At 41.9% G+C, this 26433-nt stretch overlaps 1 protein-coding gene across 2 annotated transcripts in view; it reads right to left on the reverse strand.

The window, feature by feature from the left end:
- Window positions 1-14327, reverse strand: part of Cltc (clathrin heavy chain) — a 66585-nt gene extending 52258 nt beyond the window's left edge. The window contains exon 1 of one of the 2 annotated variants that reach the window (XM_057773465.1): window positions 14006-14327. In XM_057773465.1, the coding sequence (XP_057629448.1) occupies window positions 14006-14047 (42 nt within the window). In that variant the 5' untranslated portion in view covers window positions 14048-14327. The remainder of the gene's footprint in view (window positions 1-14005) is intronic. The other variant, XM_057773466.1, reaches the window with a different exon arrangement.
- Between the last annotated feature and the right edge of the window lie 12106 nt (window positions 14328-26433).

The following is a 26433-nucleotide window of genomic DNA, read 5'->3' on the forward strand; positions in this document are numbered from 1 at the left end:
GATGGAAATGGCACACCAAGATTACATCCTTTCTTGTATAAAGGACATTGTGTATGCAAAGAACACACCAAAGGGAGGGGAAGGGGCTTATTTCAAGGCTCAAGAATGTAAAATTTAGTGTCAACATAAAGACCCTCAAAAGCAGAGACAAGACTGGAGTTCAATGGCAGTGTGCAAGCGCAAGCATGAGCCCGGGACCAGCCCCAGGGCTGTAAAAACCTTTCCTGTACAGCTGGGCCGACAGCAGAGTTTCTTGGTATGGCTATCTGAAAACATTTTCTATGCCATAATTCCAACAGTACGCTGCTGCCTACACTCATTTAAATTTTCTGCCATATGCTAACAGATCTGTTAAGAAATTAGATACCATGCTGTACTACTCATTTCTGCTTGAATTACTAATTTATAGCATAACAAATTTACCAGTTTACCAGGTGCTACAAGTTACAAAACCAGAATCATTTTATTTTACAGATTAATTACTGAAATATTTATTTTCTCATGGCACAAATGCCACAAATCTCAAGCTCACATATTGAATGAAATTGCATTCAACATCAAGAGTTACTGGCTAAAATATTAGCATTTTAGGGAGTCCACTGAGCATCTATTATTTGGAAACGATTTCTTTCTTTTCTTATTTATTTTTCAAGACGGTTTCTCTGTGTAGCTTTGGCACTTGTTCTGGACCAGGTTGGCCTCAAATTCACAGAGATCCACCTGCCTCTGCACCTTCTGGGTGCTGGGATTAAAGGTGTGCACCTCCACCCTCTTTCTTTCTCTCTCTTTCTTTCTTTTTGGAGAAAGGATCTTAATTTGCAGTTCAGCCTGGCCTACATACTGAGACCTTATGCCTCAATCTCCCAAGTGATTTCCCCATGTGAGTTCAATCCAGTATTTTAAGTATAATTTTTGTAAAACTTTACTTTCATTAAATTCCAATTTTATCACTAAGGAAATTGAAAGGGGGGGGAGTAGATTTTAGGCTTTTAGGAACTTGTATTCAAATTGTAGATCATGTTTTCCAAAAGAGGCAAAAAAAAACCCATCTCAGTAAGTACAGTCACTGGAACAGGTTAAAAAAAATGAACCCTGGCCGGGCGGTGGTGGCACACGCCTTTAATCCCAGCACTCGGGAGGCAGAGGCAGGCGGATCTCTGTGAGTTCGAGGCCAGCCTGGTCTACAAAGGGAGTTCCAGGACAGGCTCCAAAGCTACAGAGAAACCCTGTCTCGAAAAACCAAAAAAAAAAAAAAAAAAATGAACCCTGGTATGGGGGAACACGTCTTTACTCCCTGGACTTGGGAGGCAGAGGCAGGTGGAGCCACACTGGTTTACACAGCAAGTTTCAGGCCAATTAGGGTTACACAATGGGACCCTGTCTCAAAAAGAAAAAGAAGTATCTTGTTTTGTTTGGTCAAAGAGAAGGGATATCCTTCATGCTTAGAATAAATTTTAGTTTATCAAACTAATCTTGCTTCCTTCATATACGCAAAACTTGTTTCCACAATCTAAAAATAACTTGTATTTATTTTGGTCACTTTAATTCCTAAATATGTAACCTGTTCTTGGCTAGGCATGGTAGTACATGTCTGTAATCCCAGCTCTTAAGAGGCTAAGACAAGAAGAAGCAAAGCAAGTTAGCACCATATTAGGCTACACAGCAAAATCTTGCCTTCCCCTGCCCATGCACACAGCAGAAACAAGACCAAACATAATGTATGATTCTTTTATATAAAATAGCCACAAAATTAAGTACTTAGTGACAGAAAGCAGATTACCGGTTTGCCAAGAGATGGAAAGAATGAGAGGAAGATAGATTGATTGCTCAACAGGTATAATTAACGTCCCAGGCAATGAAAATGTTCTGAAAATATACACCGAAATGACATCACACTTAAACACTAAGTCATTCAGTTTTTATTTGCTTAATTATTTATTTAGAAATAGGGTCTTCCTATAAAGTCTTGGCTGACCTCACACTCAAATCCTCCTGCCTCAGCACCCCCAGAGCTGAGATTACAGGATGAGTGATGAGTTTCCAAGATTGTGCCACAAACATGGCACCAAATGCTGTTCACATTCATTATCATGCTAAAACAGCTAATTTAGGTTTCGTGTATTTTAACAAAAACAAACAATCTTGAAAAGGCTAGGGAGTTGACTCAGAAAACAGAGATTATTCTTAGTAGGGGGAAGGCCCTGAGCTTTACAACCAGCTAGCCAGCACATATACACACTAGCATCACTTGCAAAAGCTTAACCCCTTTGAAAGCATAAACTCAGCTTAGACAAACTTAAATTATTCAGTCATTTGACTTTCTTTACATACAAAAAAGTAGACCTGTGTTGGAGAAATGGTGCAGAAGATGAGCATTCCTGCTCCTCCGGGGGACCAGAGATCAGTTCCCAGCACCCATGTTGGGCGGCTCACAACTAGTGCCTCTACCTCCAGCTTCGGGGGCCTCTTCTGACCTCATGGGTATCCTGAACCTATCCCCTACTTATTAAAATTAAAAAAAAGTAGTAACTTAAAAATATTTTTTTAGTGATTTTTATTGAGCTCTACATTTTTCTCTGCTCCCCTCCCTGCCTCTCCCCGCCTCTTCAACCCTCTCCCAGGGTCCCCATGCTCCCAATTTACTCAGGAGATCTTGTCTTTTGTCTTTTTCTACTTCTCATGTAGATTTTTACACATCACATTTCAGAAACTTTAATTAACTTTGTTATGCTTTGAATGTATTCCCCCACAAAGTTTACATACAGGAAACTAAAACCCAAATCATATATAAATCATATTATTGTAATGGTGGGCCTTTGGGGGTATTATGGTTTTGATATGAAATGGTGGCGCACGCCTTTAATCCCAGCACTCAGGAGGCAGAGGCAGGTGGATCTCTGTGAGTTCAAGACCAGCCTGGTCTACAGAGCTAGTTCCAGGACAGGCTCCAAAGCCACAGAGAAACCCTGTCTCGAAAAACCAAAAAAAAAAAAAAAAAAAGTCTCCTACAGGTTCACATGTTCAGTTACTTGATCCTCAGTTCCTTGGTAGCTTTATGTTGGAATTCTGGAGAAGTGAGGGGATAGCATCTGCTTCTAGCAGTCATGACATGAAGAGCCCCTACCCTCAACCATGAGGAGTAGACACCTACTGCCATGATTTATCTGCCCAAGAATATGTACCCAAACAACCATAGACTGAACCCCAAAATCCATTTCTACCTTCAGGTCACATTCACAGATATCTTGGTTACAGCTACACAAAAAATAACACAGAAGGTAACAAAGATTAGATGAGGTGACATTGCTCTATAAGAGACAAGTCCAGCCGGGCGGTGGTGGCGCACGCCTTTAATCCCAGCACTTGGGAGGCAGAGGCAGGTGGATCTCTTTGAGTTCGAGACCAGCCTGGTCTACAAGAGCTAGTTCCAGGACAGGCACCAAAACCACAGAGAAACCCTGTCTCGAAAAACAAAACAAAACAAAAAAAAAAAAGAGAGAGAGAGAGAGAGAGAGAGAGAGAGACAAGTCCAAGTCAAGTTACTCTCCTCTTGCCACGTGATGCCTTCTGTAACTAGGCCCTTAACAAATGCAAAGCAATGTTCTTGCACTTGTCACCTCCCAGAATCATAAGCCAAATAAATTTCTAGTCTTTATAAATTACATCTTCTTGTGTATTCTGTAATAGCAACAAAAATCAACAGACACGGGGCTGGAGAGATGGCTCAGAGGTTAAGAGCATTGCCTGCTCTTCCAAAGGTCCTGAGTTCAATTCCCAGCAACCACATGGTGGCTGACAACCATCTGTAATGGGGTCTGGTGCCCTCTTCTGGCCTGTAGGCATACACACAGACAGAATATTGTATACATAATAAAAATAAATAAATAAATATTTAAAAAAAATCAACAGACACTATTTTCATAAGCATTTTTTTAATATCAGTGCCTTTATTAGTACCAGAAAATCATCTCTATCCCAAAGTGCTTTTTAAAAATCCATTATGGGGGCCTGGAGAGATGGCTCAGCGGTTAAGAGCATTGCCTGCTCTTCCAAAGGTCCTGAGTTCAATTCCCAGCAACCACATGGTGGCTCACAACCACCTGTAATGAGGTCTGGTGCCCTCTTCTGGCCTGCAGACATATACACAGACAGAATATTGTATGCATAATAAATAAATAAATATTTTTAAAAAAAAATCCATTAGGGTAGCACCAAGTGGTGGTGGTGCATGCCTTTAATCCCAGCACTCAAGAGGCAGAGGTAGGCAGATCTCTGTGAGTTTGAGCCCAGCCTGGTCTACAGAGTGAGTTCTGGGACAGGCACCAAAGCTACAGAAAAATCCTGTCTCGAAAAATAAAAACAAACAAAAAAATCCATTAGGTTGCATTGGAGAAATTTCTCAGTGGTTAAAAGCACTGGCTGCTCTTCCAGAGGACCCAGGTTTGAATCTCAGCATTTATATGGTGGTTCACAATCATCTGAGCTCTCTCTCTATATATAAATGTATAATATATAATACATATTATCTATTAATAATGTTTATTAAATTTATTATGGTACAACCACAAAACTTTTAAACATGCTTCAAATTCCCATGTGCCTATCAGGAATTTCTTCCCATTTGTCTTAGGATACAAGTTATCAGGGAGTAGTTAAGATGTTGTGACATCCAACATTTCCAATTGCGAGAACACAAAGAAGGAATTGTAAGATGTATAAAGTAGCTTTATTCAAATATGGATGATTTCAGGCACATGGTAGTTTCTGTCAAATAATGTTTTGGTGTTCAAATAAGTAACTGTGAGAGGCTTAATAACATGCAGAGTTCTGTTTTTCCAGAGTCTTGCTATATAATCATGGTTGGCTTGGTACTCAAAATACAAGGTAAGCTGGTCTCAACTTGGACCGTTCCTCTTGCTACCATGTCAGGCTCAGCAAGGCTCTTTTACTGTAAACTCTAACTTATAGGTACAATAGCGCATGGGTTGAGTGTGTGTCTGTGTGCCATGACACCTGTGTGGAAATCAGAGAACAACTCTCTGGAATTGTTTCTCCCCTTCCACTATGAGTTCCAGGGACTAGTGAGTCATCAGATTTCCACAGCAAGCACTTTTTATTGCCAAGCCAACTTGCAGGTTCTCAGGAAGACTCTTAAAGCAATTCTTTCCCAAAAGATGTTTTAAGGTTAAAAGTCAAACAAACAGCCAAGCGGTGGTGGCACACACCTTAAATCCTAGCACTCAGAAAACAAAGGCAGGGGATCTCTATGAATTAGAAGACAACCAAGGCTATGTAGAGAAACCCTATCTCAAACTCCACTCCCCTACCCCCCACACAAAACAAACAAACAAACACAAATCCATCTTGTCTACATTTTGATATGCCCAAATATAAACTTGCAGAGCGGGGAAAGAGATGGGTTTTATAGACCATGTACCCCTTACAGGTTTCTTTTCACCTAATTCCTCATCCTCAAACTAAGGTCCATTCAAACTTCTATAAGCCTATATATTCATAAATTCTACAAGTTGAGCATGTGTAGTCTTTGGTGGTTTCTCAGATAAGCCAGCTGATCAGAAATAAATGAAAGCAACTGTTAACCAATTCCTACTTTTCATCTACTATGATTCCAGTTTCCGTAGATGAAGATCATCAAAACACTGTCATCGCCGGGCGATGGTGGTGCACGCCTTTAATCCCAGCACTCGGGAGGCAGAGGCAGGCGGATCTCTGTGAGTTCGAGACCAGCCTGGTCTACAGAGCTAGTTCCAGGACAGGCTCCAAAGCCACAGAGAAACCCTGTCTCGAAAAACCAAAAAAACACTGTCATCTCTAAGACCCTCTAGTGTGCATCAACATTGGGTTCTTCCCTTCCCTACTCCAGAAATGGCCTAGGTATAGAAAATGGGAAACATTCTGGCAAAACTTCAAGATCTTGGCTTCAATCACTGGGCAGACTGTAGTTTTCTCTTTCATGCCATGTGTGTGTACCTTGAGTAGATAAGAGGACACTTCTCCAAGACAGGTGAGAAGGATTAATATTTACAAGGTCTAAGTATTATACCATACACACAACCTATACTACAGTCTAACTTCACAGTTGCTGAGCAGTATGCTAATAAATGAGGAAGTTGGGACAAGCTAAAATCCTGACACAATCAAATAAAACCCAGAATGGCATTTTCCAGAACTGTACACTGCAATTTAAAGTTTCAAGTATGTTGAAATGTGGTTTTAATGAGTTTTGTTCCTATTCTTGCAGAAATAACCGGAAAAGAAAGCCTACTTTACCTAACTTAAAAGCAAGCAAATAGCCGGGCGATGGTGGCGCACGCCTTTAATCCCAGCACTCGGGAGGCAGAGGCAGGTGGATCTCTGTGAGTTCGAGACCAGCCTGGTCTACAGAGCTAGTTCCAGGACAGGCTCCAAAACCACAGAGAAACCCTGTCTCGAAAAACCAAAAAAAAAAAAAAAGTAAACAAATGAACAGAAACAACTTACCTATTAAGTCATAACAGAAAGTACTAACATAGCTGCCTCCAAAGCACAACCCTACAGATCTGCAACCATTTTTGTTCCTATCCCTATTCCTATGATACTCAAGCTGAACAAGCATATTCTACTCTTCCCTCCCTGATCCTCAAGTACAACAATGTCTTCCAATTCAAGTTTTGCATTAGTATAAACCCCAAAACATGAACATACAGTGGCTTCTGAATGGAACATGCTCACTCTTGTCACTAAGGAAAAGGCAACAGTAAAGTCACAAAAACTTCTACCTAATGAGGATACAAGTTAACTTGATCCTAATATATTCTGGATATTTTGTCTGAGAACTTAGAGTATCATTTAAATAATTAAAGCAAAGAGAAAAAAATATTGGTTCACATAAAAGCTATTATGAAAGACCCTAACTTCAAAACAAAACCACCTAAACTAAAACTGCTGGGGCTGGAGAATCGGTTCCACATTAAGAAGAAGCACTAGCTATTCTTCCAAATGACCTGGGTTCAATTCCCAGCATCTAAAGTGTAACTTTCAATTTCTGTACTCCAGATCCAGGGGACCCAAAGCCCTCTTCTGGCCTCTGTGGGCATTGCACACATGTGGTACACATACCTACACACAGACAAAACACTCAAATGCATGAAAAGAAACACTACAAAATGTATGAATTAAAGAACACCTCAGTAAAACAAGCAATAGTGATGTATTTTTTAAATTTTACTATGGTATACGCATGCATGATGTGTGTATGTGCATGCATAAGCATGGCATAATATGTATGTAGAGGTCAAAGGAAAACTTTGTGCATTCAGTCAGATATATAGTTTGTGAAGTCAATGCAGTGGGTTCAAGTGGTTGAATCCAGGTGGCTAGGCTTGCACAGCCAATTGCCTTTACCAGCTGAGCCACTTCATGGACCTAACAGTGAAATATTTTGCAGTTCAAACTATATAGACTAGCCAGGCGGTGGTGGCGCACGCCTTTAATCCCAGCACTCAGGAGGCAGAGGCAGGTGGATCTCTGTGAGTTCGCTACAGAGCTAGTTCCAGGACAGGCTCCAAAGCCAGAGAAACCCTCTCTCGCAAAACCAAAAAAAAAAAAAAAAAAAAAAAAAAACTATACAGACTATTCATTGAAAAAAAACACCTTGCCAAACTGAAAATATAAATATTAAAATCTAATCACTATCTGTGTGGCCCCGTAAGTTTACTGCTGTAACTTCAGCTTTCCCATCTATAAAGTAAGAGTAATCTCATCTATCCATAGAATAAAACATTTAGTAAGTTTTTAGTAAGTACATAGTAGGTATTTAAGTGGTGGTAAAAGTCAATGGAGTTTAATTTTGTAGCTCAAATCTGAGGGCAATTATCCAAGCTTTTGGCCATCCCTACAAGTTAATAACATTGGAGTTGATGAACTGATGTTCATCATAACAAGAGGTATGATTGCCACTGGCTTATAAGATAACTTGATTTCATGTAGTGTTAGCATGGTATATATGTAAAAGGAATTCATTCTAGTATAAAGGACTACCAACTATGAACATAGTTCCCACTTCAGTCTATATTCACCATTAGCACTAAGACAATGAGCTTGAGACCAGCCTTCTTGACTACATAGCTAAGATACACCCTATCCCCCTCCAAAAAAAACCCCCAAACCAAACAGCAAAAGAGTAGGGTGCAGTGGGCACAGGCTGCTCTCACTCTAAATGTATTTAGCAATTTCTGAGCTTGCCTGGTCTACAGTGAGATACTGCCTTAAGGGGGGGTACACTAATAAAGGCCTGGCTAGTATTCCTTTGTGTGTGTGTGTGTGTGTGTGTGTGTGTGTGTGTGTGTGTGTATGGTTTTTCGAGACAGGGTTTCTCTGTAGCTTTGGAGCCTGTCCTGGAACTAGCTCTTGTAGACCAGGCTGGTCTTGAACTCACAGAGATCTGCCTGCCTCTGCCTCCCAAGTACTGGGGTTAAAAGTGTGTATCACCACTGCCCGGCCCATATCTGTATTTTATTAGATGTGGTTACTGATATTTCTGAAATATATCTGCCCTATGAACAACAATTAAAAACTATACCAAAGGGCTGGAGAGATGGCTTAGCAGTTAAGAGCATTGCGTGCTCTTCCAAAGGACCCGAGTTCGATTCCCAGCAACCACATGGTGGCTCACAACCATCTGTAATGAGGTCTGGTGTCCTCTTCTTTAAAAAAAAAAAAAAAAAGAACCATACCAAAGTCACACAATGAAAGTTCACAGATTTGGAGGGAGACATAATTTCAGATCACTAATTCTTTTTTTGTTTGTTTGATTTTTTTTGTTTTTCGAGACAGGATTTCTCTGTAACTTTGGAGCCTGTCCTAGAACTAGCTCTTGTAGACCAGGCTAGCCTTGAACTCACAGAGATTCGCCTGCCTCTTCCTCCTGAGTGCTGGGATTAAAGGCGTGCGTCACCACCCCGGGCCAGATCACTAATTCTTTTTTTTTTTTTTTTTTTTGGTTTTTCGAGACAGGGTTTCTCTGTGGTTTTGGAGCCTGTCCTGGAACTAGCTCTTGTAGACCAGGCTGGTCTCGAACTCACAGAGATCCGCCTGCCTCTGCCTCCCAAGTGCTGGGATTAAAGGCGTGTGCCACCACCGCCCGGCCAGATCACTAATTCTTAAAAACATTTTATTAAGCCGGGCAGAAGTAAGCGGATCTTAATGAGTTTGAGGCCAGCCTGGTCTACAAGAGCTAGTTCCAGGACAGCTAGGGCTTGTTACACAGAGAAACCCTGTCTCGGAAAAAAAAAATTATTAAATTCTATATATCAAATGTTCAGATACAAAAGATCTACACAGACAGCGCCCATAGTTACAAATGAAACAAGAACCCAAGATGCAATCTGTATTATTCAAATACATGGCCATAAACAACACCTCACACTGAGCTCTTGAAACTTGGATACTGTGACTCATTTTACATTAGTTTGAATCAAATAACTAGTAGTTGATGACTGAATCAACTATTAGAACATCAAGTAAGTTGGACATGGTGGTGTACGCCTTTGGAATCCCAGAACTAGGGAATCAGAGGTAGGTGGATCTCTTTGAATTTGAGGCCAGCCTGGTCTGCATGAGTTCCAGGCCACTTAGGGCTACATAGTAAGACCCATTTTGAATAAAATTTTAAAGTAAACCAAAATGTTCAAAAATAGTAAAATACAATGATAGCAAATTTATACTGACTACATGATAAAATAGTATTTTCAGTGCAATGAGTTAAATAAAACATGAATTCCATCTCTATGTTTAATTTTAATATGGCTACCACAGTGTAAAGCAAAGTGGCTCACTTTTTCTAGTAGTCAGCACTTGTTTCACCAGCCTGAGCCCTCCTTTGTTCACTGTTATCACATCACTGATCACACTTTAAACAGGTAAGTTTAAAGAGCTAAGATCAAAGTCCAACAGGAAACAGCAGCAGTAGGAAATCTGTGGAGCTTCTTGCTCTCTTTTTTATTTATTTATTTATTTTTTATTTTTTATTTTTTTTTTGGTTTTTCGAGACAGGGTTTCTCTGTGGCTTTGGAGCCTGTCCTGGAACTAGCTCTGTAGACCAGGCTGGTCTCGAACTCACAGAGATCCGCCTGCCTCTGCCTCCCGAGTGCTGGGATTAAAGGTGTGCGCCACCATGGCCCGGCTTTGCTCTCTTTTTTAAAAGTTAAGATTTATTTATTTTATTCGCAGGAGCATTTTGCCTGTATATGCGTACTGTCCTCAGAGGTCAGAAGAGCTCCTGGAATTGGAGTTACAGATGACTATGGTCTATCATTTGCGTGTGAGGAGCCAAACCCAGGTGCTCTCAGAGTAACAATCACTGGGCATCTCTCCAGTCCCTGCATGGCATCTCTTAAAGGCAATCACTGCAGCAGTGCATGGTGGCAGGCCTAGAACTCCAACACTGAGGAGGCTTGAGTCTGAAGACACCCTGAGCAAATTAGCAAGATACTGTCTCAAAAATAGATAGTTTATGGCCAGGTGTGCTGGTATGTGCTGTAATACCAGCACTCTGGAGCCAGAAGCAAGCAGATCACAGAGTTCAAGGCCAGCCTGGTAAGCATAGTGAGTTCCAGACTAGACTGTGCTATGTAGTAAGACCCTGTCTCAAAAAAAGGAGGGAGGGATAGAAGGGAGCAGGGAAAGGAAGGGAAAAAAAATCATTCCATGGGCCGGGCAGTGGTGGCGCACGCCTTTAATCCCAGCACTCGGGAGGCAGAGGCAGGCGGATCTCTGTGAGTTCGAGGCCAGCCTGGTCTACAAGAGCTAGTGCCAGGACAGGCTCCAAAGCCACAGAGAAACCTTGTCTCAAAAAACTAAAAAAAAAAAAAAAATCATTCCATGCTTCAAAATACTGTTTTAGAACTCCTAGGTATAGGTTCCATTCTGACTATGGTCCTGAACACTACCTCAGTCCTCCTTCATTGTCAGTAAGAGAAAGGGCCAAGGACTGAGCAAGGTCAGGAAAGTGCCTAACAACACAAAAGGGACGGTCAAGAATCTGCTGTTCTCGTCAGTCTCTGGTCCTCATTTATCATCACCATGTCCCTAAAGATAGAAATCCCAGCTATGAACAGAAACAATTGCTACAACAGCAAACTACCAAGTTCCTAACACTACAAATTTCACCGCATTAAAATGAAAACTATAGTTTTACATACCTTAAAGTATTCCCCAATCTGAGCACAAGTATTTTCATTAAAATCAGCTAAACTCTTAAAGCTGAGTAAGCTAACACTTAAAAAATTTTTGAAAAAAAAAAAAAATCTGTCTTTAGTTGAGAAATTCTTTCCATGGTAGACTAATTCCAGGCAATGTGCTCTCCTAGTCCGTCTAAGCATTCACTTCATCCCAGCAAAACCCTGCTTTCTCTTTGAAAACCAAAACCTTAGCAAGAATCCTACTATTCAACTCAGCAACATACTGCATGCCTGCATGTATGGATCAAAGGGAGAACAGAGTAGGGAGATGTGTAAACAAAAACTAAAAGTAAAACAGAATGTGCCAATCACAAAGATGCTTAATATGCCAAGAATTGAGAATTTCAGGCAGTGGGGTTTTGTTATTGTTTCCTATTTTGACACAGGGTTTTGATGGCTGGCAAATTTACTGAATTCTGCAGCCTACAATTTCTTCAGAATCTGCAACTCTGACAAAAACTCCTTCATCACATAAAATATTTACATTTATATAATGTGATATGATGTGATTGATGTTCCAAGCCTTGATGATAGATCTTCATGAAAATAAAGAGCCAAGTTTTGTTTTGTTTTTTTGAGACAGGGTTTCGCTGTAATTTTAGAGCCTGTCCTGGAACTAGCTCTTGTAGACCAGGCTGGCCTCGAACTCACAGAGATCCGCCTGCCTCTGCCTCCCGAGTGCTAAGATGCGCCACCACTGTCCGGGTTAAGAGCAAGTTTTTATTTACATCTTAAAAGCTTAAACTTTTAAGTTTCACAAGTTAACTCCACGCTCTCTAGTTCCTCATTTTCAGTTCTCCTGTGTGTTTTAGAAAACTGTTTTCTGCTAAGCAGAATGACAGAGACTTGGAAATCAAAGACTTCAGATGATAGCTGAATAATCCTTACAATGATGTGTTCAAAAGAGGGGATAAAAACCTGAGGTCAGGAGATACGTTATCCTGGAAGAGAACAATGATTAGGGCTTTTGGTGCAATTGACCACTACCTACTGGAGTGGAATCCTACCAGCCAAGCCTAAGCTGAAAAAAAAAAATCAACATCCGAGATCTTCAAGAATATTTGTAAAGCTATTTTATAAATATTCAAAATCTTCACATTTTAGAACAGTTGCAACTATTTGGAGAAACTGCTACTCACATGCCACACCTGCATCAAATTTATTTTAATTAAGGACAAGTTTGGATTCCAATCTGTAGGACCATTCAAGAATTCTTGTCTCATATAATAGAAATGAAAAACTATTACTCAACCAACGATCAACAAATAAGATTTACCAAGGAGTAAACCATTGTCATGGGAAATGATAGCAACTGCCTTTGATTCTCTTGCGTATGGTTTATAAACATGTTTGCAGAAAAGTATTTCTGGTGCACTTTAGTGCGTATAAAACCATTGTTCACTAGGATGCAGAAACAGTGCAAAGGCACTAATTGTTCATATTCATTTTTAACAGAGGGAACCCAAACAAGTTTGAACTGAGGACAAAAATTTCTTTCTTGATCAGTATTGTCATGTTTTAGACATTTGCATAATTGTGATCTTACTGCCAATTATTTATTATTATTATTACCAGACCACTGCACCTTCTTTCAGAAATTAGCCCTTCAGAAGACAGAGCTGAAAGCAGGTTCCCTCATGGGGATAGTTGGGCGAAATAAGTGAATATGAATAAATAATGATGTTAAAGAGTCAGGACAAGTGAACCAGGAAAATCAGCAGTTCTGAAGAAGCTTAATTCAGCGAAGCCCTCCAATGGTCACCTGTCTAGGCCAACCGCTGGCATGCTGCCAGGCTAGACAATGGTGTACTGACTCCAGGATAAGGCATAGTGGGGGGAAGGACGCCCCAACCTACTAAAAAGAAGTCAGTTACAGATCAACTGGTCTGGTACTGACTCAGAGCAGGTATGCACTATCAGGCTCTGCCTAATTCCACACAGCCCTCTGAGACATACTCCTGCCCTAATCCCATAACTACCTGCTAGATTCCAAAAGGCCACAAATAGCCTCTAAATAGCACTGCCTACCTTACAGAATCAAAGTGAAGCTAAGAGCTAAAGCACCCCACGAAGAAACCAAGAAAGGAAGAATGTGTGCGTTCCCCTTGGGACCTTGACCCCATGCTCCCTGAGGCTGACACCGCCCCTAGCCGCCCCTCTATTCTATCTTCTTTCTGTTCCCGCAGTGAGTGACCTTCGGTTCCTTATAAATTCAGGGAAGGCAAGACACAAGCCACTGCTACTCCAACCCCAAGGTGCCTTTCTCGGTTGTGAACTGCAGAGGGAGGATGAAGAAGGTTGCTCCTCCCCAAGCCACCCGCCACACAATTTCTGGGTGCAGACTCGATGTGGAAATGGGACTAGACCAGGGGAAGGTGACAGCCTTGAATCGGCCCGGGGTTAACGAGAATTCAAGCTCCGGGAGAAACGTGAGAGTGTCTCTCCCACCTACCCCCCAACCCAAATGAATGAAGGGAAGGGGTTCTAGTCTAGTATGCGCAGTTCTTGCAATTCAGGAAGCAGAATAAGAGGCCGTCAGACGTAAGGCCTGGCCCCGCCGCCCTTTGCACTCCGATTCGTCATTTCCATCCTAGTCTAATATCACTTAACCCTTTAAGCTTTTAAGACAGTATCCCTTCCTCCATCTACGCCAAAACCGAACCCCCCCACTCCCCTCCCCTCGATCCCTTTCGGGCCGGGCCACCAGTTTTTTCTTTCCCACTACCCTCGGAAAGGCCCTCAGCACCCCCGACCCACACACACACCTGGAGATGCTCCTGAAAACGAATTGGCAGAATCTGGGCCATGGTGCTGTCGGGGGGTATGATCTCCTCCTGTCACTGGGGCTACGGGGCAGAGCCTGCCCGGGCTCTCCAAGGGAGAGGAGGAGAAGGGGAAGGGGGGAGGCTGGACTCAGCTGGATACTCTCCGGGGACGCAGGAAACTGGCAGGCAGACGAAAGAGCTTGGGTCGGGGGCGGAGGCTCCAGGGGCCGGGAGAGCCGCAATGGCGGAACCGGGAGCAGCGCAGACTCCGGAAACGGCTGAGCCCCGCGGAAGGATCCCGGGGCAGAACTCCGCCCAGTCTCCTCACCCCCTCCGCCTTATGTAGCCTTCCACGAGCGCCGCGCCGCGGTCAGGCGTAGGAATTCAGGGACGCAGTGCGCGGAGCGCTCTCCGCCGCTGCGACAGCGGGGAAACAGAGGAAGCCAGGGACTACTTTTTTTAGACTCATCACTTTCCCCAGGCTCCGGTTGCTCCCTCCTCCCCTCCCCCCTCCCTTTTTTTTTTTTTCAACATTTTGCCACATCATGCGACTCGGGGCGACCGACGTCATTTCCGCAGGCGCTGTAGGACCCACCCACGCACTTCCCGGTGCACGTGATGCGGGTAGGGAAGGGTCGGTTGACCGCTGCCAGAGCGGAGGGCGAGGGCTAGGCTATGGCCGCGGCTTCTGGGAAAGAGGTGGCGGTTGGGCCCCCTGCCGGCGTGGCGGCCGGGGCGTGAGGAGAGCGAGTTCCTGAGGCGGAGGCCGCGGCGTGGGCGCCGGGGTGACTCAGGAAAACGGCCGCGCCGCAGCGCTCTTCGGGCGGCCTCCCCCGCCCGGTTTCACGCAGTGGGTGGTTGCTGACACCTCAGGGAGGGGGACCATGCCGGCCCGCCAGCCTCCCTGCCCTGACGCACGCCCTGCTGACGCGGGGAGAACCGGCCGGCTCTCCGAGTTCCACCTCAAAGGACACTGAAGGCCATGTGAGCCGTGGCTCAGGCTGGCCCTGGGGAGCGCTGCCGCGGACATCTTGGTGGATTTAGATCCGCCTCGTGTAGAGATCAGCTCGGCCTTGGCGACTCGGAGTGCTCAGCCGCATCAGATGACTTGTTTAGATGGGGGTGGGGGCCGCTGCGAGAGACCTCTGGGGCTTTCTTGGAGCGGAGGGATTGACTGTCACATGCGTTAGGAGGACGTTGCCTGTAGGAGCAATGTGTGTTATCAGTGTAAGCACTGCAAAACCGGAGCACCATGTCTTCCCCCTGCGTTAAGGTACCTGCAGCATCATTAGCGACTGACAGCCCTTGATAAACTATAAGATGAAGCGTTTCACAATAACACCAAGTGTAAGAAAGGTTTATAGACTTCAGTGCCTTTCGTCTTTGTAATTTTTTAATTCCTCTGAAAGTTCTTGAGAAGACTGTTTTCCCTGCCCTTTTCCCCTAAAGAACATAAGTCCCCACTGAGTATACAATAATTTCGTGTAAGCAGTTTTGCTTAGAGAAATCTGCCTAGTCATTTTAGTTGCTTTTTGTGTCTCCCAACACCCCACCCCACCCCCAAATCTTGTCTTTCATACCTAGGTTGAGAGAAGAAACTGGCCAGTAAGAGGGCAGTCGGAGATGGTTGTGAAGAACAACCTTGCCACCATATTGTAGGATGCTCTGTTTGCATAATTTATTTTACTAAGACAAGCACTTGAATGGGCTCTGTCCTGCAGTGTTTGATATGACCATTTTAATACGAGGCTTTAAGTACTTTTTTAGAAGTGGGCAAATTCTAAATTAAAATTCTAAAATAGTTACTGTTTTATTGCAGAAATGCCAGTAGCTAAATCGAATTCATTTTCAGTCTCAGAATTTGGGATGTAAGAACTACATCATGAACAGATCACCACAATTTAATTTATTGACAAGTGCCTTGCATTTTCACAGACGGTGTAATTTTAAGTATGTTTAGAATCTCCAAAGCAGTTGAGCCCTAGGACTGCTATGTCATCACACATAGAAATTTCAAGAATCGGTTGTTTTCAGAAATCATTTAGGAAGAAGAAAAATAAATTGTGATATCCCAAATTATTTTGCTTATTAATAGAACTGCCTTCTTGCCGGCCTGAGCTTTCTCACATCCTAATTATGAAAGACAGTATTGGGGGAAAAACACTAAAAGCAGCTAAAATGACTAAGCAGATTTCTCTCAGCAAAGGCACCTTAAATTTAAAAGTTAGTGTGCTTTTTTTCCCCAAAGAGAAAAGGGCCGCATGATAATCTTACCCAATGCTGGGGGTATTGTGGTACACATCTTTAACCCCCACACTGGGGAGTTCTGAGGACCTAGAGTTCAAGACAACCCCATCACATAGCAAGACCCTGCCCCACAAAACTAAAACAGCCCCCAAACTGGCGTGTCTTTTTAAGATCAGTAACTTGTAACGAAAGATGTATATTGTGAGATTATGCTATCTAAGTATCGATGCCACATAGAGACAGGAGAAACCAAGTCTCCTAACCTGTACCTGAAAGGCATGGTTTTAGGTCCTGCCTTAAAACAGATAACCTAATAAGCCCTAAAACAAATTCTGCTATCCAGAGTCATTCTTTTACCCGGAACAGACTGCTGCAATGGATGACTCATCAGCCTGGCTTTAGTTTCGGATGAGTTAGTAAAGAAGCCATGTTCCTAAATCATCAAGGTCTGAAATTAAAGCTCTTTTTACAGTATTATGAATAGTAGCCCCTTGCATACTAAGTGCCTTAAAAAATACATTGCTTGATCTATTATTCTGAGTAATTCTAGTTTCTCAAAACCTACACAAGAAAACTATATTATTTATCAGTACCTATATTTTATGCCAGGAACTCTAAATATGTATAAGCATCCTGGAAAAAACAAAAATCTAAAAACACCACTTTTAGGATGGGTGTGGTGGTACATACATACACTTCTTTAATCCCAGCACTTGGCACTTGGGAGATTTAGGAAGGAGAACAGGAATTCAAGACTGTATTTCTGTATCAGTCAGGTTGAGCTACAGGAGACCCTGCCTCAAAACAAAAACCTTGATAGCCAGAAATCTGCACCTGCTTAGGTGAGGCAGGAGGATTGATGGCAGTTCAAGATCAGCCTAAAAGCCGGGCAGTGGTGGCGCACGCCTTTAATCCCAGCACTTGGGAGGCAGAGGCAGGCGGATCTCTGTGAGTTCGAGACCAGCCTGGTCTACAAGAGCTAGTTCCAGGAAAGGCTACAAAACCACAGAGAAACCCTGTCTCGAAAAACCAAAAAAAAAAAAAAAAAAGATCAGCCTAAAATAGAGACATTGTCTTTAAAAAAAAAAAAAAATGAAGAGACAACCCTTTTGTTGTAGGATTCCTACCTAGTTTTTCACTTTTTGTCTTTTTAAGACAGGGTTTCTCTGTGTAGCCTCAGACTGGACTCAGACTAACAGAGATCCACTTGCTTCTGCCTCCTGAATGCTGGGATTAAAGGTGTGCACCACTACCACCTGGGCACAGTTGTTCATCTTAAGACAACCCCAAAACTAAGGTATTTTTAAAAACTGACTTTTTTTTTTTTTTTTTTTTTGGTTTTTCGAGACAGGGTTTCTCTGTGGCTTTGGAGCCTGTCCTGGAACTAGCTCTGTAGACCAGGCTGGTCTCGAACTCACAGAGATCCGCCTGCCTCTGCCTCCCGAGTGCTGGGATTAAAGGCGTGCGCCACCATCGCCCGGCTAAAAACTGACTTTTTAAAAAAAGAACAGCTTAAGCTAACCACACTGTAAAAGTCACAGAGTAAAGGCATTCCTCAGATAGTCAAAGAACAAATTGAAAGCAGAACTCTAAAACTAATGCTTCATATCAAATATAATTCAGATTTTAATAAAACCATGAGAGACACTTTGGAATTACACAGGTAAGAACTGATTTTGTCATTTAAACAGCACCTCTGAGATATCTCAGCCTTCTAGGGCTACTGATAAAAATCCCAACAGGACTAGTCTAGGGCTTTATCTTTTCATGCAAGATAAAAGGACACCATAGCACTTGTCTCTAAGAAAGCGAATATTGCTTGGGTCTCAGGAATTGGTCAACATAGTGTTTCAGTTCTTTATGATCAGGCAAAGTTCTTCAACAAGGATGAGGGGTGGACAGAAATATTTGCAAAGCAAAGTTTAGTATGAAATGGAGTTTATAAGCTATCCTTCACTGTCAAACTTTCTTTGAACCGCTGTATAGGCAAGATTTATAATGTGTCAGAATGGCAGTAAGGTCTGAGTGGGATATTCACCTTATTAGCACATGTATGTTCCAAGTGAGAGGCTAAGACCAGCTTGGTGGGAAACAACCAATCTGGTTACATTAAACAGGTCCCTTCCATATTTTCAGACAGATCCTTGCAGAGAAAGGAAATAGCTTGGAACATTCCCTTACAAAGTTATTTAAGGCAGTGTGGTGGGTCACGCCTTTAATTCTAGCACTTGGGAGGAAGGCTAAATCAAGAGGAAGCTCAGTCTTGAATTTGAGGCCAGCCTAGGCTACATAGTAAGTTCCAGATCAGCCTGGATTACAGAATAAGACCTTGTCTGAAAAACCACTCTCCCCCAAAAGTCATCTTAGGACATTGGTTTAAATATAGTAGAATCACAGACCATTGTGAAAACACTTTAACCATGCTGATCAATAAATGCCAATCACATCCCTTCCCCCACCCAGTAACAAGTCACAAAAGCTTGAGAGGTTCTGTTGAATGCAAAAGCAATGAGGGTAAAATGAAGGAATTGTTTGTTATTGTTTTGTTTTTCTTATTTTTTGGATTTTTCGAGACAGGGTTTCTCCGTAACTTTTGGTTCCTATCCTGGAACTAGCTCTTGTAGACCAGGCTGGCCTCAAACTCACAGACATCCGCCTGCCTCTGCCTCATTGTTTTGTTTTTCGAGACAGGGTTTCTCTGTAGTTTTGGAGCCTGTCTTGGAGCTTGCTCTGTAGACCAGGCTGGTCTCGAACTCACAGAGATCCTCTTGTCTCTGCCTCCTGAGTGCTGGAATCAAAGGCGTGCACCATCACTGCCAAGTCTAGGAGAGATTTGCCACAGGTCTTTCCCTCCCAAATTTCTTATGTGTGTCTATGCATAAGACATACTTACTCCAATGTTCATTAGGAACCAAACCATCCACCTTGTTTTGGTCTCTCACTGGGACCCAGGAGCTGAAGAGACAGCCCTCTCCCCCCACCTCTCCTCCAAGCACTAGGATTATAAGCACACATCAACATGCCTAGATTTTTTTTTTTAATTCCCTTTAAAAAATATGGGTGCTGACGATCAGACTCCATACTTGCATAGTAAGCATTTTATCTACTACCTCCCAGCTCCTTCCCCGAGTTGTAAATATGTAGAACTGTCTTTTTCATGCCCTAGAAGTATTACTGTTTCCAGGTCAAAGCAAAATATGACCCACAAACATGTTCCTTCAAAAATTAGTTTCGTCATACTGAAAGGTTAGATCTCAGTAGCAGTGTATATACGTTTTACTAAACTTTCACGACCTCAGGACAGAATAGTTAAGGACTGAAACTTAGTAAAGTTTTGGTTCATTCAGTAATGAAGGTTTAAGGAATTATAACCTAATTTATGCCCTTATATATTTTCCAACATCTGTGAAGTCAAATATGCAGATGTTAAATTCTTTTGTAAAGACTTTTTAAAAATTGAAATGGTGAGGTATGTTAGTTAAGAGCCCTTGAAGAGGATCAGAGTTCAGTTCCCAGCAAGCACATTGAGTAGCTCACAGTCATCTTTATTTCCAGCTCCAAGGGATCCAACACCCTCTTTTGTCCTATGCTACCCTATACACTTAGACATTTTTAAAGTTCAGAAAATTGATATAGAAAAGTAATTCTGAATCTTAAAGGTCTTATGTTCATCACAGTGATGTTTTTATATTACCCCAATAAACATTATCACCTCGTCTCAATATGTACCAAACCAGGAGCACAATAGAAAGCCTAGGGAGGGGACAGTGCTAGGCATCACATACTAGGCAAGTGCCCTACCACTTACCTACATTTCCAACACATGGTGAAGCAGAGGCAGGAGAATCAGTAAGATTTAGAGGCTATCCTGGCCTACATAGCAAGTTCCAGGCTAGTCACAAATACAGAAGACCTTTTCTTATCCTGTCACAACTTGTAAAAATGTGTGCCGTCGGCTGGGCGGTGGTGGTGCATACCTTTAATCCCAGTACTTGAGAGGTAGAGGTAGGAGGATCTCTGTCGGTTGAAGGCCAGTCTGGTCTCCAGAACTAGTTTCAGGACAGCCAGAGCTACGCAGAGAAACCCTGTCTCGAAAAACCAAAACAAGAAAAAAAAAATTTATATGCCTGATGGTTGGCTTTTTCTGGCTGCTCATATTCCAAGTAATTGAGTTTAACATTATCCAAATAATACAGCTGTAAAACTTACATTCATTCTGTGATACTGGAATGATTGAGAAATTTGTGGCATTCATGATATAAACTGTAATACTTTGAATGAGAAATGCACAACTCATACGTTTGAATATGTGGTCCCTATTGGTGGTGCTGTTTTGGGGAAGTTTAGGAGACACATTCTTTCTGGAAGAAGAATATCACTTGGGACTGACATTGAGAGTGTATAGCTTCCCCTTATTCTACCATTCCACTTCAGGATTGCTGTTAAAAGATTTGATCTTTTGACTTCCTGCTGCTGCAGTGCCTGCGCCTTGTCATGCTTCTATCCTGACATGATAGACGTTTATACCTCTGAAGCCATAAATCAAAATAAACTCTTGTCTTCCTTAAATTGCCTTTGGTCATGGTGTTTTATCACGGTAGTAGAAAAGTAACAGACAGAGGTCTACTTCATACTTACTGATATCAAATTTTTCTTTTTGAGCCAGTGCTATTAACACCAAGAGTCATAAAAAGATTCTCTTTTATATCCACCACCCACACAATTATAACAAAGCTTTTAAATAAAAACCAGCCTGACAAAACAGGTCATGCACACACACACACATATAATTTATGTATTTTTAATTACTATTTAGTTCAGCCCCCAGATCAAATGTGGTAAGATGAGACTCATTGCTAAGGAAGACTTTAAAATTTTAATTTTTAAAAGGGAAATAAATGGATGAACACACTGGCACACAGTGACAGACTGTAAGTACTACATACTACAAAAGGATAATCTCACCCAAGCTAACTTAAAAAGTTTTCTCTAGAAGAAGGTGGCATTCAGACTGGGGATATGTAGCTCCATTGGTAGAGTACTTACCTAGCAAGCATGAAACCTTGTGCTGTGGAATAATGCTCTTGTACACTGAAAACTTGTATTGGTGTAAAAAAAAAAAAAACGCTGATTGGTCAGTAACCAGGAAGGAATTATAGGCAGGACAACCAGACTAAGAGAATTCTGGGAAAAGGAAAGGCAGAGAGTAGTCACCGGCCAGGCACAAAGGAAGCAAGATGCCTTACTGAGAAAAGGTACTTCTCAGAATGCCTTACTGAGAAAAGGTACCAAGCCATGTGACTAAACATAGACAAGAATTATGAGTTAAGTTGCAAGAGCTTGTTAATAATAAGCCTGAAGCTGGGTGGTGATGGCACACACACCTTTAATCCCAGCATTCAGGAGGCAGGGGCAGGCAGATCTCTGTGAGTTTGAAGCCAGCCTGGTTTACAAGAGCTAGTTTCCAGGACAGGCTTCAAAACTACAGAGAAGCCCTGTCTCAAAAAACAAACACAAAACAAAACAAAAGCCTGAGCTAATAGGCCAAACAGTTTATAATTAATATAAGCCTCTATGTGTTTCTTTGGGACTGAATGGCTGTGGGACCTAATGGGCACATCTTCCATCTACACCTTCTATACGTTGGGTTCAATATTCAGCACCACAGGATCAGTGTAGTAGTGTATGGCAATGATCCTAGAATTTCGGAAGTAGAAGTAGGATCAGGAGTTCAAGGTCACCCTAAGCTACATAATAAACTTGAGTCTAGATAGATGAGACCCCAACTTCAAGAAAGTAAATGGCACTCAACTATTACTTGACCTACTGGATGAAGACTGAAAACTGTAAAACCTTTTTAAAGCCCCTTCTCAGTAGTACATTAAAATCTTTTCCATTGGATCTCTGTGAGTTCGAGACCAGCCTGGTCTACAAGAGCTAGTTCCAGGACAGGCTCCAAAGCCACAGAGAAACGCTGTCTCGAAAAACCAAAAAAAAAAAAAAAAAAAAAAATCTTTTCCATTGTTTTAACTCTGATTAACTATGTAGAATATTAGTTAATCATGCAAAACTGTGTTGCTTTCTTTTATGTTGCATTTGTTTTGTTACTTTGCCTGTATAAAACACCTGATTAGTCTACTAAAAAGCTGAACAGGCACCGGGCGGTGGTGGCGCATGCCTTTAATCCCAGCACTCGGGAGGCAGAGGCAGGCAGATCTCTGTGAGTTCCAGACCAGCCTAGTCTACAAGAGCTGGACAGGTTCCAAAGTCACAGAGAAACCCTGTCTTGAAAAACAAAAACAAAAAAAAAAAAAAAAAGCTGAACAGCCAATAGAGAGGCAGGAGAAAGGATAGGTGGGGCTGTCAGGCAGAGAGAATAAATAGGAGAAAAAGAAAGCTCAAGGTATGAGAGAGGAAGCAGAGGATTTCAGGGGCCAGCCACCCAGCTACACAGCAAGCCACAGAATAAGAAGTAAAGAAAGGTATACAGAAATAGAGAAATATAAAAGCCCAGAGGCAAAAAGATAGGATAATTTAAGAAAAGCTGGCTAGGAATAATCCAAGCTAAGGCAGGGCGCTATAGGAAGAATAAGCCTGGTGTGATTTCTTGGGGAGCTGGGTGGCAAGCTCCACAAAAGCCAAGAGTAAAAACAACAAGATAACTTTTTTGTTTGTTTCAGCTAAACCCTACTATTCCTAGATAACCTAGCTTAAAACTCATTTACTTTCTCCACCCGCTATTTATTGACTATTTTACCCCATTAACTTGACGACCATGTTAGCATGCCAATAGCCACACCTGGACTTAACAGAACAAGCATTTACATTTCCAGGGACTGGAGGATGTCTGTTAGTGGGTGTAGAGTGTTTGCCTAGTATGCACAAGTCTCAGAGTTCAATCCTCAGTACCACAAAACTGAGTATATATGCAAGTGTTTCCCACAAACAAAACACCAATCTGATGCTAGGGTATAGTTTGGATTAACCAATCCCATTTCATGTTTTAAATGAATCAAGTAACCTTACATTAGGGAACACAGGTGGATTTTATCTGAACACGTTATTTTGAGCAATCTTTAACAAACTCACAAAGGAAATTTTGTATTAATTTGTATTTTAAGTTTAAAGGAGCATTGAACAGTAATAAGGATTATTTTGAACATCTTTGGGAGACTGAAAATTGCAATTTAAATTTATTAGGGCCAATGAGATGGCTTAGTGGGTGCTGGTGCCTGCTCCCCAGGCTGATGACCTGAGTCCCAGTTCTGGTAACCACATACTGGAAAGAGAGAACCAAATCCCACTGTAGTCCTTCTGATCTCCATATGCACACCATGGCATACACATGGCCATACACAAACACAAGCACACAGAATGAAAAAGACATACATTCATTTATTTCTGGTATTATCTCACTTGCCCTGCTAAGAAAAAAAAGACAAATTGGAAATCTTGCAAAAGAACATTTTAAAAGTTCATTCTTATTTTTAATGAAATGACTGATCATGTCCTTTTTCTACTGTAACATGTTTCCTTTGTGTAGTAATTTGAGGCAAATTCCTATTCTTGCAAGAGCAAACCCTTCTACTTTTACCCCCAGCCTCTATTCATTCACCTTCATGCCTTAACTAGGTCAAGCATTCCCTTAATAGTTTTAATGAAAATTCTCATCACAATTATCTCAAAGATGTAATGTCATTCTCTTCTAACAAATGTTAGAATTTTGTTCCATAATTCCCAATCCACCGGTTTCCATGATCTGTGATTTCAGTCTTTATATATCATTACTTTCCTACATATATATTCTATATACCAAGTAATGCTGTTAGTTAGTCACCCTTCTGAAATACCCCAAGGTTTTTGATTTTTGGAGGGACAGGATCTCACTGTGCAAACCCGCATGACCTGGAACAATTATGAAGACCAGGCCATCCTCAAACATGGATCTGTCTGTCTGCCTCTGCCTCCCCAGAGACAGGTGTCACCACACCCAGCCTTCAGTCTTAATTATTAGTACAGATATGCCTCTCTGCTTGGGTTTGTGCATATGAGTGCATATGGAGGCCAAGAAAGGACATTGGATCCCCAGGAGCTGGAGTTACAGCTTATTGTGATCTACTAATGTGGGTGCTAAGAGCTGAATGCTAGTCCTCTACAAAAACAGCAAGTACTTTTAATCACTAAGACATCTCTATAGATGGAATTTTTTTTTTAAATTGTGAGTGTATGAATGCAGATGTGTGTAGCCCTTGAGCTTTCTAATTCTGTGTTAGTCCATGTTGTACCTAGAACTCATATGTTTACTGGAAGTTTTTTTTTTAATATTTATTATGTATACAATATTCTGTCTGTGTGTATGGCTGAAGGCCAGAAGTGGACACCAAACCCCATTACAGATGGTTGTGAGCCACCATGTGGTTGCTGGGAATTGAACTCAGGACCTTTGGAAGAGCAGGCAATGCTCTTAACCTCTGAGCCATCTCTCCAGCCCATGGAAGTTCTTTTTTTTTTTTTTTTTTTTTGGTTTTTGGAGACAGGGTTTCTCTGTGGTTTTGGAGCCTGTCCTGGAACTAGCTCTTGTAGACCAGGCTGGTCTCGAACTCACAGAGATCCGCCTACCTCTGCCTCCCAAGTGCTGGGATTAAAGGCGTGCGCCACCACCGCCCGGCGGAAGTTCTTTTTTTAAAGGAATACAAATACACACCCACCCACCAATGTATACCAAGATACCAGTATATACCAATAACATCAATATATACAAACGCACACTGTAAAAAGTTCCCTGGAGCCAGAGATGTCAGAGGATAAAATGATTGTGTTTATGAGGCCCTGAGTTCAGTCCCCAACACTGATGGCATATGTCTGTAATCCCAGAATTTAGGAAATGAAAGCAGAAGAATCAGTTTAGGCCAGTCTAGGCTGTACATGAGACAGTGTTTCATAACAAACAAAAATTATTTAAAAAAAAAAATCCTTGAAGCTGATTCAAGCAAGAATCACCACCTGACATAGATCTTTGTGTTTGTAATGTGATATTTTAATAATCCTAAAGTATCTTGCCTTAAAACTACTTTTTAAATTGAAAATATTTATTTCTATGTGTGTGTAGGAATGATGTGTTGTGTGGGTTGTGTGCCATGGCACACATGGAGGTCAGAGGACAATTCTTTAGTGTTAGTTGTCTCATTCCACTCCTTACATGGGTTCAGGGAGTCATACTCAGTCTCCACTAGGTCAAGTGCCTTTACCCAAAGAGCTGTCTTTCCAGCCCCAAAGTACTTTGGATTTTTTTTTAAAGATTTATTTATTTATTACATATACAACATTCTGCCTTCATGTATGACTGTATGCCAGAAGAGGACATCAGATCTCATTATAGAGGCTGTGAGTCACTATGTGGTTGCTGGGAATTGAACTCAGGACCTCTGCAAGAGCAGCCAGTGCTCTTAACCTCTGAGCCATTCATTGCTCCAGCCCTACTTTGGAATTTTAAAAGAAGTTGCAGAAATTTTGCGCAAAGACCATATAATAAAGATTAGCATCACTAATAAGGGCAAATACTATATACTTTCAGCTGTGATACCCTAGAAGAGATTCTGATAACTTAAGAAGCATTCAAGTAAAAACTGTGTAACAGTGGAGCAGGGTAGATTTGTACAAGCATGAGTTCAGATCCTAGCACACTTGTTAAATACTGCTGTAGCAGCCCAGTCCCTGCACTGGTAGGTGGAGGCAGAATGATTCCTGGGTCTTGCTGGCCAGCCACCCTAACTAGTTGGTAAGCCCTCAAAACAGTAAGGTGAGAGTGATAGACCTTTTTTTTTTTTTTTTTTTTTGGTTTTTCGAGACAGGGTTTCTCTGTAGCTTTTGGTTCCTGTCCTGGAACTAGCTCTTCTAGACCAGGCTGGCCTCGAACTCCCAGAGATCCGCCTGCCTCTGCCTCCCGAGTGCTGGGATTAAAGGCGTGCGCCACCACCGCCCGGCGAGAGTGATAGACCTTAACACTGATGTCAACCCCTGGTTCCTCATGGGGTGGTGTGCATGCACATACACAGCCTTAGGAAGAAGAGAGAAATCCAAACCAATGCTACCATATAAAATAACAACTCAGGGTTGTTTTTGTTGTTGTTTTTAAAAAATAATTCTGTAAAGTTAAAGACTGCAGATTTTTTTTTTCAGAT

The sequence above is a fragment of the Chionomys nivalis genome, chromosome 7 (genome assembly GCF_950005125.1).
Source record: "Chionomys nivalis chromosome 7, mChiNiv1.1, whole genome shotgun sequence".
Lineage (NCBI taxonomy): Eukaryota > Metazoa > Chordata > Mammalia > Rodentia > Cricetidae > Chionomys > Chionomys nivalis.